Source organism: Heptranchias perlo, chromosome 4 (assembly GCF_035084215.1).
Source record: "Heptranchias perlo isolate sHepPer1 chromosome 4, sHepPer1.hap1, whole genome shotgun sequence".
In the NCBI taxonomy this organism is placed as follows: domain Eukaryota; kingdom Metazoa; phylum Chordata; class Chondrichthyes; order Hexanchiformes; family Hexanchidae; genus Heptranchias; species Heptranchias perlo.
The window spans coordinates 117,324,213-117,336,908 of NC_090328.1; the positions used below are offsets into that span (position 1 = coordinate 117,324,213).

A 12,696-nucleotide genomic window follows, 5' to 3' on the forward strand; every position below is an offset into this window, starting at 1 on the left:
ATAAAATGTTGAGCAGATCTTCCTGCAATGGTTTGGATTTGAGTTGCAGATTCTATTTTGGGATTTATCTGCAGCTTTGATATTAAACAGTTACCATTAACGGAATCTTCATGGGGGAATTTGAATTCACAGCAGTGTGGGGTTGACGTACAAGGAAATGGAAGGCAGTGGAGTAAATGAGTAACGATCTGAAATGTGCTTGGTTGTTTGATAGTGAAGTCATGGTCAAAAGGGAGATGGGAAAAGGAATCGTATAGTTGCCATTTGGCCTCAGACAGGTAGAGGTCCCTGCACCACACAATAATAATAATAATAAGCATTAAATCATCTTTGCGTCAAGAATGGGGATCTGAGTCCCCCTCCCTACTTGGCTTATCTTTATCAGCATTGATTCAGAGCCCTGCCAAAAAAACTCCTATCAGGTTTGTCAACTGATTAACTGCTAGAAAGTGAGATTGATCACGTGATCATTGGCTAATGAAATTGCTGGAACGCCGCCTTCGATTGGTCGTATGGTCACCTATATATATATATATATATATATATATATATATATGCCTTTTCATTCAGTCACACTTAAGATAACGTAGTTTGACGAGGTTACATCATTGAGTTAAACGTGTTGAAGCTAACGCTGAACTCATCAGGTGCTCCGACTTCTCAAATGAGGTATCTTGTTAACAGTAATTGAAACTAGGGGCTCGATTTTACCGGCGGGTTTCCTGTGCGTTTCCAGCGGGGGGGCCCCGAAAATCCCGATATCCAGGCACGTGACCGGATCGCGCCACGATCCCGCCCACTTCCGGGTTCCCCGATGACGTGCGGGGGTGCGTGCCTCTTTCATGCCGAGCTGCTCCTGGCTGGCCCCAGCACCATCTGCTTACCTGTCGCTGCCAAAGTCACCACTGCCCTCCACAACTTCTCCTCTGCATCCTTCCAGGGTGCAGCCGGGTACACCGCCGATGTCTCTCAGTCGTCTGCGCGGAAGAGCCCTGCAAATACACCTGCACCTACTCTGCAGTGACACAATGGGTGGCATCAGTGGTGGGTCCTCATAGTGATACCCAGGAGCGGGCATTATTGCACAAAACAGACAGGATTCGCGGAGACATGGCAGTGGTGGTGCCAATATAATGTGTGATGTGAGTTGTTCTGAAATTCAATATAGGTAACACCCATGACAAACCCTCAAACACCCTTGTGCATCCCCTTCATGCTCACGACACGTTTGCCTTACGCTGCCTACTGCACATATGTGATGCATGCCCTGTGGCTGCAGCACAGGTGGTGGCAGGTTGAGTGAGGCTGGCCGTGAGAGAGATGCACGAGAGGGTGCATATGGGATAGAGCCATGAGATTATATGAGGATTGGGTTGCGTGTTAGTGGCAGGGTGAGTACTCGCGAGGTGAGTAGGTGCAGGTAAGATGAGGATGGGGTTTGAGTGGGTATGAGGGGTGATGTGACAGAGTGGTGTTGGCGGTGCCGAAGGAGATATGGGGTGGGGGCAGTGTTGTGGCAGACGGAGTGTAGGGGAAAGACTACGTGTTCTCACTGTGGCTGACCTACTTAGGTCATTGCAGCGCCTCCTGCACTGTATGCAGGTGGGCGATATGTTGGTGGTGCAGGTGACCTCCTCTGCCACCTCGAGCCAGGCCTTCTTGGAGGCAGGCCGCTTCCTCCCGCTCGCCGGGTGGAAGATCTCTGTCCTCCCCCTCCTCCTCACCCCATCTGGTGATACCTGGGGTGAGGCATCATTAAACTGGGAGCAGCCTTCCCCCTGGGCTGCTCCATGCTGTAATGTGTTCTGTTGGTTGCAGCATCTGTCAGTGGAGGACTGCCCCTTTAACTAGAGAGCCTCCAGCTGACAGATCGTACTGCGCATGCGCAGCCCGCCCGACGCGCAGACCAGCAGCACGGAGCCCGGAGGAGCAGGTAATTGGATCCCATTAGCGGATTGCCTGCTACGATCGCGCGGGCAACCCACTAATTTCACCGAGCGTGTTGACCACGCTCCCGAAACCCATCCCGCCGGAAACCCGCAGGCCTGGTAAAATCGGGCCCATGATATTTTGCCATTAGCACCTGAAGGGTTAATACAAGGCTTAAAATGGTAAAAAAACTCTACCAGATACACTTAGTTGTTATCAAATGTGTGTATGAATTAAAGGAAAAACATTTTAGATTACTATGTAGTTTCAACCTCTATTTGTGAGAGTGCAAAACATACACTCCTGAGTTTTATTTCTGACGTGCTATAATTTGATTTTCCGTAGCTGTTGCAGAACCTAACCTATGCTGAATATATGACTGTGCTATGCGTTTACAATGGTCCGCACATGCTGCCACCGGGCAAGTGGAATCTGAAAGCCTTTCTCAGGCGGCGACGAAGAGTACAAGTGCATAACTGAGAAACTTAAGGACCCGTCTCTTGTGGGCATTAGTCAATTACGTTTACACACAAAAGGCTGCCTCTTCCGGTATCTCAGGGCCATCTCCCTAATTGCTCGCGTCTACAGTTGTGAGTCTTAAAAACTACCTGTGCTTTTGTTGCGGGGTTGGGGGGGAAGTTAGAAGAGATCTAAATGCCACGTTGTATGTGCCTGGTAGCGCAATCTCGCCTTCTATTTCTGAAATGGGAGATTACATAACGGAGTTATCAGCATGCTGTAATCCACTGTGACCCTGGAGTTATGTGTGTGAGTATTTTGTGACCGTTCACATGTTTGGCATTTAAATGCTTGTTATATGAGCAGAGAAACGTCATCATATTAATACTATAGCGATATCAACTGAGGCAAACAGTTTTTTTGCCAGATATCACTGCCATGTGCACCATACATACAAACGGTTACAAACAGCGCTCTGATGTCAGTATGGTTTGGTAACGAAACTATTGTACAGAGCTGTGAACATAATGGGAGTCAAGATTTGTAGAACTGTACAGATATAGAGTACTCCCTTGAAGATTTCTTTTTAATACTCCCGACACGTGCTCATACCTTAGCTTAGGTAGCTAATTCTGCTGGGCAAATTACCTGTCCTTTTGAGGAAATTGTTGTCCGTGTAATACTGCAGGATGTCCCAATCCTGTAACTTTGTTGTGACAGTTAGACCAGCATGCAATTAGAACATGGCCACATCCCATCCCATTTCCCCTATAGGAGAGGAAAAACGACCTTTCAAATTTCTTTTAAAAGGCTGCCATTTGCTAGCCAAGCAGTTGGATGAAAAAAAATGAATGAATTGTGAGCAGTAAATAAAATAGACTTAAGCTAATGATGAAAGCCTTTATATAACTGAAAACAAAGCACCTGGAAACAAAGCTGAGGAATTCTCTGAAGCAGAAAGATTTTCTTATTGGGGAAAATAAAACTCAGGAGTGTATGTCAAGTCCACATCCCAGAAAGGACACATCCTTGTACAGAAAAAGTGTCCTCTCTCCCAAACTGGAACTGGGCACAGTAGTTGATGAACTCGGCAAGTGAAAGATGCTCAAGTGAGGGTGAATATAACATAGGAACGGAAAGCCATATTCTAATGTACAGAAAATGATTTTAAGGGCAATGAAAGGTAGTTATTGCCCAGTTGGATTGGCTACCCAGTCCATGATAAGTGGAGGATAATGTATTAATTAATAAGTCATTTATTGACCTATATTCACTGTACTTGCAACTTGACACATAGTGTCCATAGCACAATTTTTAAAATTAATCACCAAGTGTCCTTTGCGCTTGTGCATTCCCCTGACTGGCAGTGTTGGTTGCTTGGCCTCTCCTCTGTGCCAGTCACCTGGTTTGGCCACTAGACGATAGTGTACACATTGGGCAAGGCACGTCCTCCACTTGCCCCAGCAACTTTGACCCTGTATGATGCTGTGTGCTATTGTAATTTTAGTCCATTCGTCGACTTTGTTCAGATGCAGGGGGCATTGAATGGTTGACTATTTGAAGTGCTGTGCTACTCTGCAGTGCTTGCTTTATTTTTGTAAGATAACCACAATATCAGAATAGTTAGTGCTCTAGCGTTGCAAGTTTTTATTATTGAAGTAGGTTACGAAAGCTGTCTGAAAAGACTGCGGTTTTCAGTGTAATTTGGGAAGAATGCATCTGAAAGCAAACATTCCATTTATACAGCAGAGGCGACGAGAGCTTTGTCTACCCATAGCCACTGCCTCTGCCCATTAATACTTTTTGAAAAAGATGCATATGCTGCCATACCTGAAATATTTATACTTTCAACTAATTACTTTTAAAAGGTGGATATTTGGAAAGTTATTTTGGACATGTTCTTTTTGGTGTCAGTGGAATTGAACCTGGCTCAATTCATTACGCCCCCACTCCCGCCCCGCCATGTTGTCTTTTAATGAAATCTCTATGAGAATTTGATTTATTTTCTTTGTGTGTTTTCATAAAACTTTCATTCAAGAATTTTTGGCGTTTTAATTTTATTGTTTGAGAACTTGGGGTGTCCTTTGTTTTGTATGACTGATGCTTTTCTAATGTGCATTCTCATTATTTTGTTTAAAAAGAGAAAAAGAATCACTTTTGAGATGCTCTGTATTTTATGCAGGATAGGATTATTGCTGTCCCTTTGAATTGAAATAAATAACCTTTATTTAAAAAGTCTCTCCCATTTTTGAGTACTGTAGAGCTCTTCCTCTGTGTATTAATTGCAACAATGCCATCAGGGCTTGACTGCTTTTAAAAAAAAATATTAAATATAACAATGGGCCAAATATTGTGAAAGTTCAACTTAATCGATGGACCAATGAGTACTTTTTAGGCCCAAAACACCAGCAAATACTTTTGTGTGTGGATGAAGGCTACAATTAAGTATTTTTCTTTTTTTTACAGAAATTTGCACATGTATAGCATTGGAACAGGAGGAGGCCATTCAGCCCCACGAGCTGGTTCCGCTATTCAATTAGATCATGGCTGATCTGTATCTTAACTCAACTACCCACCTTGGTTCCGTAACCCTTAATACCCTTACCTACAAAAATCTATCAATCTGTTTTGAATTTTTCAATTGACCCCCAGCCTCAACAGCTTTTTGGGTGAAGAGCGTTCCATATTTCCACTACCCTTTGTGTGAAGAAGTGCTTCCTGACATCACCCCGAACAGCCTAGCTCTAATTTTAAGGTTCTGCCCCCTTGTTCTGGACTCCCCCAACAGAGGAAATAGTTTCTCTCTATCTACCCTATCGGCTCCTTTAATCATCTTAAACACCTCAATTAGATCACCCCTTAATCTTCTATACTCAATGGAATACAAGCCTATACTGTGCAACCTGTCCTCATAATTTAACCCTTTTAGCCCCGGTATTATTCTGGTGAACCAATGGTAAACTGGTGCTCTCACAATGGTCTTTATAGTCATTGTTTGTACAATTGTTGGGCTGCTTCAGGGAACATTAAGAGTCAACCACAAACTATGGACAGGAGTCACTTGGTAGGATTAGTGGGTTCCCTTTCCTGGAAGGACATTAGTGAACTAATCAGGTTTGGAAAGCAGCTTTCAATCATTTTTTTTTCCTGGTGCTAACCCCCTAGTTACCAGATTTATTGAATTTAATTTCACAACTTGCCGAGGTGGTATACGAACTCAGCCTGTGGGTTGCTAGTCAGGTATCATAAACACTACACTACCGTACACAGCTTTATAAGTAAATATACAGGTAAACCAGCATAGAAACACAGTGGGATTTTATTGTATGAGTGTTGTGATAATCTGCAATGATAAACAAACATCTCTCCACTGGACCTTTGAACATTTTCTTACAATGATGTTTTTCATTTCAAAAATGCGGTTTATTTTTCTCCTTTCTGGTGGCTGAAGCCAAAGATATTGATTTCAGTACTAATAAGTACTCATTTAGAAAATTAGAAGCTGCACTTTTAGTTTTGAATTTTACTCATTTTTAAAAATATAAATTGCAAGATTTCATGTTATGTAAGGAAGAATAATTGCATTTAAGTGCAATAAAAGGGCTTAACCAGACAATACATACATGGTACATATTGTTACTTATACATTCATACTTAGAGATGAGTGCTACATATTACAATGATTGACAATAAAGGAATTCAGTGTAAATATACTTTACTGGTATTGTAGACTGAAAATGGAGGTAGATTTTGCAGCATTCATTTCTCAAAATGGTGGCAAAGAAAACCATTAACACTTAATAACTTTCCAATGCTGAAGAATTTTAAATATTTTCTCCTCGGCCCCTCTTCCCATTTGAGGTAAATGCCTAAAATACATCACCAGCCATAACGAACAAATCAACACGGCAACATCAATCACTGTGCTCTTCTTCAGAAGGGCATTCTAACTGCTAGACCGAGACCCACTACAGTATCCTCATGTGAATCTTACACTTTCCTTTATCCTTGTACACATTCAAAGTTACATCTCATGGGGCTGATGGCAGCTGGTGAAATTAGTGGCTGTTTTATACAGCTCTAACACAGTATGCTAATCATGAAAGACGTCGCCCAGCATTTATTAACTGGTCCAAGGACTGAGTCCCTCGGATGAGTGTTCAGAGTAAACCTTCACAGCGGCTGAAAGGATAATGGTGTGGGAGTGGAAGTTAGCATGTACTTAAGGAGAGTGCATTTCAAATTACACCCAGAATTACTAGAAGTGTTGGAAATCTGCAGTAGTGAAATGCCATTAAACGTCAAAGGTGAAATACATTGGCAGCCCAAACATTAATGCTAGCAAGCACAGACCTGCATTCAAAACCGCTCCTAAGTTCAACCAGAGTTTCAACACCACAGCACTGAAATGCAGATTACAAACTGCACAGCATATCGAACATTAGCAGCAATGGGCAAGTTGGCACACTGACTGCAGAGTGACATCGACAATCTACTGATCTCGTTCCTCATCGTAGGTTGGAATTTTTACTCTATTTATCTTGCTGGCTCAATAGTTGTGGATATGAAGGACCTAGTTCTTCTCCGTGGTTTTTGAAGCATGCCAGAATGAAAGCCAGGATGCCTCCTGGCGTGCTTGGTCAAATGGTCGCTCCTCATGAAACATTTCTCGCACATGGGGCACTTGAATCTTTTTTCGCCTGTGTGGGTTCTGTAATGTCGCGTCAGTTCATCTGAACGGGAAAACCTTTTACTGCAGCTGGGCCATGTGCAAGGAAAGGGTCTTTCTCCTGTAAAGGGCAAAGAGAACATTTTAAAGATACCGTCTCCGTTCAGGATTTCTTTATCCACACAAATCATTACGAATTTGGGTCTGCTCTAGATACATTCTCTGGTTCAATGGTGCCAGTCTGAGCATTTTACTTCATAGGAGTTGACTCCACACTGCCCTATAATTCCCTTGGGGTCCTAGATATTCATGTCTTTTGCATGTGCAGTTCTTCAATCTCACCAAAGGTGGACCGAGTTAACACTAGTGTGTAAGTCTTGGTTCTAATCATCCAGCTGTTTAATTCCACAGTAAGGTGAACGTACAACTTGCATTTATATAGCGCCTTTAACGTAGTAAAACGTCCCAAGGCGCTTCACCGGAGCGTTTATCAGACAAAATTTGACACCGAGCCACATAAGATGATATTAGGGCAGGTAACAAAAAGCTTGGTGACAGAAGTAGGCTTTAAGGTGCATCTTAAAGGAGGATGGAGAGGTTTAGGGAGAGAATTCCGGACCTTAGGGCCTAGGCAGCTAAAGGCACGGCCGCCTATGGTGGAGCGATGAAAATTGGGGATCCGCAAGAGGCCAAAATTGGAGGAGCATGGAGATCTGGGAGGGTCGTCCCTCCATGACCTCGCCCCTTGCTTACAGAGATAGCAAGGGCCGAGGCCATGGAGGGATTTGAAAACGAGCAATAGTCATGATTGGATTCACTCAGTTTAATTGATGCAATTTATGTTTGCATAATAACAGGAAAATAATGTAGACGCTTTTCTGAACAGTTATGTTATATCTGTCTATTATTTTATATGTAATGTCCAATTCATTTCCTACTAATCCTCTGCCAGGAAAGAAACCTCAGCATTAGTTATAGGATGGCAAATTACCTTCAGGTCCTACATCATTATTGTCTACTACCTTTTCACTGATGCCACACTATCTCTGCATACAGATAGGAAAAGTACAAATGAATGTTATTTTTAATCTAAATTAAGCTAGATATTAGGAAGAATATTAAACAGCTAACAGTGAGTTTAAGCCAGTAGTCAAATCTAATGTCTGGAGATACACTCCCTCTGTTTAGGTGAGAGCTTATTGGAAAGTCATAGAGAGGACTGAAGAAAAATAATTACCAACACTGATTTGATCTTCCTCGTTCTTTGAATGATGTCATCCTTTACATACTAAAGTCTGTCTCACCCAGCCCTGTAACCAATATAGGCATAAGGAATCTTGTTTATGATAGCTACACATTTAAGGGGAAGCTAGATAAGTACATTAGGGAGAAAGGAATAGAAGGTTATGCTGATAGGGTTAGATGCAGTAACAGTTGGCAACAGGGGCGGGCGGGGGGGGGGGGGGGGTCTATCATGGAATTGGGAGTCCCAGGGGGAAGGTGAAAGATCAACAGCGGTGGTGGAACTCGAGAAATGAAACGACTTCCCAAACCTCCACTCCCTCTAAATAAACAAAGAACCCTGCATATTTATTTAAATATTCCTAACTCATTGCTATAAAAACAATTTTTAGTGGTAGAACTATATGTAAAACAAACACTCCCTCCAAAACAAGGCAGCAAGGGGTGGAAACGTTGGGTTAGTGAATAAGGTGAAATATAAATGAAATCCAATACAATTGCAAAAAAATCCTTGGTCTATTTCATTTTTTTAATGTTTTAACTAAGTTAGCCAAAAACAGGTGGTTGCTCAATAATTCCTGCTTCATTATAATTATAGAGACATCTTTGTTCTTAAGAACACATCTTACTAACTCCAGTACATTTTGTTCCTGGTAAATATCACAAGGAGTCTGGGGGCTGACGTTGCAAATATATAGACACCCCCAAAAAAGTGTCTCAATGGAAACAGAATGTCCTACCGCAGATCCCCGCTACCCAAGTTGTAAACAAAAAAACACACATCATTTCCATTGCACAACTGTCGCAAGCACTTCAATCACTCAAGTAACTAGTGAGTGAAATCCACACCCACATCCGCAATTGAAAGTTACACCCAGACACACCTCCTCCACAGTAACACAAAACCCCTAAAGTCTAAACAACCGCCCACCACTTCACCAATTTAATATGGAGCCAGTGAATGAAACGCTAAACACATCCCCTCCTCACCCCCGGAATTATATGGACCGTATCACCTTTTGACAGAGTAAATAAGGAGAAACTATCTTCACTGGCAGGAGATTCGGTAACCAGAGGATACAGATTTAAGATAATGGGCAAAAGAACCAGAGGGGAGATGATAAGTTTTTTTTTACGCAGCGAGTTATTATGATCAGGAATGCACTGCCTGAAAGCAGATTCAATAGTAACTTTCAAAAGGGAATCGGATATATAGTTGAAAAGGGAAAAGTTGCAGGGCTATGGGGAAAGAACAGGGGATTGGGACTAATGGGATAGCTCTTTCAAAGAGCCGGCACAGGCACGATGGGCCGAATGGCCTCCTACTCTGCTGTAAGATTCTACGACTTTTAAAAGTGGGAAAATAATTACTACTTTACTGAACGCAGTTCTCATGTTAAAAATCGGACGGTGGGAACACTGACCTGTGTGTGTTCTGAAATGTGCCTTTAAGTGAGAAGACTTCCCGTAGACTTTGCCACATCCAGTGTAGGTGCACTCGTGCCTCTTGCCGGAGAGAGTCTTCACTTCGCCCGTTACGTTACACTGTAGCAGCCCCAGCTCCGGCGGAACTTCGGGCGTAAGATGCGGCTCCAGGTCGAGGTGCTGGGCTCTCCCCCTCAAGATACAGACGTCGCTCTCGGAATCGGTGGAGCTCTCGGATTGATTGGATCCGAATTGGGAGAGCGGTCTGTATTTGCTCAGATCGGCCAAGATCCTCGCCATCATGATGAGGGAACCGCTGTCCTTCCAGCCGTCCTTGGTGTCTCTGCCGTCCGGGGAGATGCGCTCCTCTTCCACCAATTCCTGCACAGGAGACTGGTGCACAATAGGGCGATTGGAGATGGAAATCAAGCACTCGGCTGCCAAATAATCGATATAGGCAATAGCAGGCATGGCTCAAAAAATATCAATGAACCTCCTGCAGTTTCCCACGCCTTTTTTTTGTTTAACCCGACAGGAAACTTTAAGGGAAACAGCCTGCTCAAGGTCCGTCCGTTCTTGCACAATATGCAGATGTAGCAATATTGCATTAAAATATCAAATCACATTGCAAAAGTAAAATTCACATAAACACACAGTAAAGCTTCTCCTCACCCCTTCAGTGTATTGGATGAGCGAAATTGCAATTTGTGCAGAATTTGCATTTCTAGATAATGTCCTCCTCTAAAAATAACCAATAAGGAGATACAAACTGTATCCGCTTACCCATAAAGGGTCGGTTATTTTTTGTCGGCGTGCAGAATTACTTTTTTTTTGCAGGAGAGTGTGAGATCAGGTTAGAGTAATACTGCAACAGACTGGATACACGGTGCGACTGTCCTGAACTAGCGGTGACTTCGCGATGTTCTTTTTGCAAAGTAACAAAACATCTGGATTTCTTACCCCCCCCCCTCCGGACACGTCACAATAGAAACGGCTCCTGATTGGACGCGCGGCGTTCTATTCACACGGATTCCAAACACCTGGCGACTCCCCCATTCATAAGGCAGGGCGACCTGACCATGGACATGAAACAGCTGCCAGAACCCCCAAAATCAAATCCAAGATGACTTGTCCAAGACAGATCCGTGCAGTGATATATAACTTCAGCAAAGACCTCTCGTTTCCCAATTTTTTTTTCTTAATTTTTTTTTCTTTTGTGTTTCAGGCCCCCTCGTTTCTCACTTGATAGCTGGCTCCAATTGCAGGGTATAATCTTAAAGGGGAAATGCTCATCTCTTTTTAAAAAATGTATTTTATCTCCCGGTCCGGCAACACCTCGATTTTAAAATTCTCATCCTTGTGTTCAAATCCTTCCATGGCCTCGCCCCCTCCCTATCTCCCTACAACCCTCCGAGATCTCTGCGCTCCTCCAATTCCGGTCTCTTGTGCATCCCCCACTTGCATCGCCCCACCATTGGCGGCCGTGCCTTCAGCTGTCTGGATCCCAAGCTCTGGAATTCCCACCCTAAACCTCTCCGCCTCTTCCTTTATGACGCTCCTTAAACCCTGTCCCAATATCTCCTTATGTGACTTGGTGTCAAATTTTGTTTGATAATCTCTCCTTTGAAGCACCTTGGGATGTTTTGGCAGCCTAAGCCCCTACAGTTAGATGAACCTTTGGGCCAACTTCTGGATGGGCAGGCCCCAACAATACCGCCCTCACAACTCTTCCAAGTACAAGCCATAGGTGCCAACTTATGTGCAACATTGGGTGAGCAGAACCGAGGCTCGTTGACCAGCCCAAGTTTACAAACGCACACACAATTCCCTCTTTTATTGCTAGTGGGCTTTTTCTCTTCAATTTTAGTTTGTTTTTTAATCTCACCCAGTTGTTTCTGATAACTATCCATCTTTCCTCATGCTCGGTACTCCTCAGTTGGCAGCAAAGAGTTCAGCTCCTTCAAAACATCTGCAGGATGATCTCAGGTCTGAACTGTTGAATGACGGAAGTTCAATGCACACTCCAATAAGTTCTTTTTATTTTATAACCCAGCCCAACCATTACACCAACCTCCAGACAAAACATTCTCCTGATCCAGCATTCATAAATTACTGGTTCGGAGAGCGGACAGAATCAGTATGAGAGACAGTGGGACTCTTCAGATAGTTAGCAACAGCAGCACATGTAGTATTACAATCAATTGATTCAAATTTTTCTTATTCCAAGAAACCAGGGTAATTGATTGGGACTGATCTGTAAAAGAAAAAGAGGGAGGATCTTGTTTGGGCCAAATGTTGTGGCTCAGTGGGTAGCACTCTTGCCTCTGGAATCAGAAGGTCATGGGTTTAAGTCCCACTCCAGAGACTTGAGCATGAAATCTAGGCCGACACTTCCAGTGCAGTAGTGAAGGAGTGCTGCACTGTTGGAGGTACCAAGATCATCTTCCGGTCCAGAGTCTGCTCCGTGGAGCAGGACGAGACTTGCTTGCATTTCTTCTTCCAAAAGGTGCACAGAGAGAGCTCTGTGATCAGCAGCCTGAAGGAAGTGAACGGCTCGGTCACGTCTTCGCAGCCCGACATACTGAGGATCTGCAAGCCCTTTTATGCAGGACTGTACGATGCAAAGCCCACAGACAGCACGGCCTCCCAATCCTTCTTGTCGTCTATCACGGAGGTTCTAGATAACAGCAAGCGGGAGAGTCTGGATCACCCACTAACTCTGGATGAACTGACAAAGGCTGTCCGTTCCTTCGAGAAGAGTAGGACTCCCGGAAGCGACGGCTTACTGGTGGAGTGGTCAAGCAGAAACTAGGACTGTGGGATCGACGATCCCTCTCGATTGTGGGCAAGAACCTGGTCATCAGGTGCGAGGTGCTCTCGGTGTTGCTGTACGTGGCGCAGGTCTGGCCCATACCTCGCTCCTGCGCCGCGACAGTCACCCAAGCCGTTATCCACTTTGTCTGGAGATCAAA

At 43.8% G+C, this 12,696-nt stretch overlaps 2 protein-coding genes across 4 annotated transcripts in view; one reads left to right on the top strand and one right to left on the bottom strand.

The window, feature by feature from the left end:
- The window catches only part of smc5 (structural maintenance of chromosomes 5), a 77,130-nt gene extending 71,086 nt beyond the window's left edge, over window positions 1-6,044 (top strand). Inside the window, exons 24-25 of one of the 3 annotated variants that reach the window (XR_010962741.1) lie at window positions 2,275-2,519; window positions 4,855-6,041. Coding sequence is in view for 2 of the 3 variants with exons in the window: in XM_067983527.1 (XP_067839628.1) it covers window positions 2,275-2,409 (135 nt within the window). In the remaining variant the exon portion in view is untranslated. Of the gene's footprint in view, window positions 1-2,274; window positions 4,429-4,854 lie in introns of those variants that run through there. The other 2 variants (XM_067983528.1, XM_067983527.1) reach the window with 2 other exon arrangements.
- On the bottom strand, window positions 5,690-10,647 carry klf9 (Kruppel like factor 9). Its single transcript, XM_067983529.1, has 2 exons — window positions 9,724-10,647; window positions 5,690-7,178 (listed from the first exon to the last, which is right to left on the bottom strand). Exons 1-2 carry the CDS (start codon window positions 10,193-10,195, stop codon window positions 6,925-6,927), a joined length of 726 nt encoding a protein of 241 aa, XP_067839630.1. The 5' UTR covers window positions 10,196-10,647; the 3' UTR covers window positions 5,690-6,924.
- Between the last annotated feature and the right edge of the window lie 2,049 nt (window positions 10,648-12,696).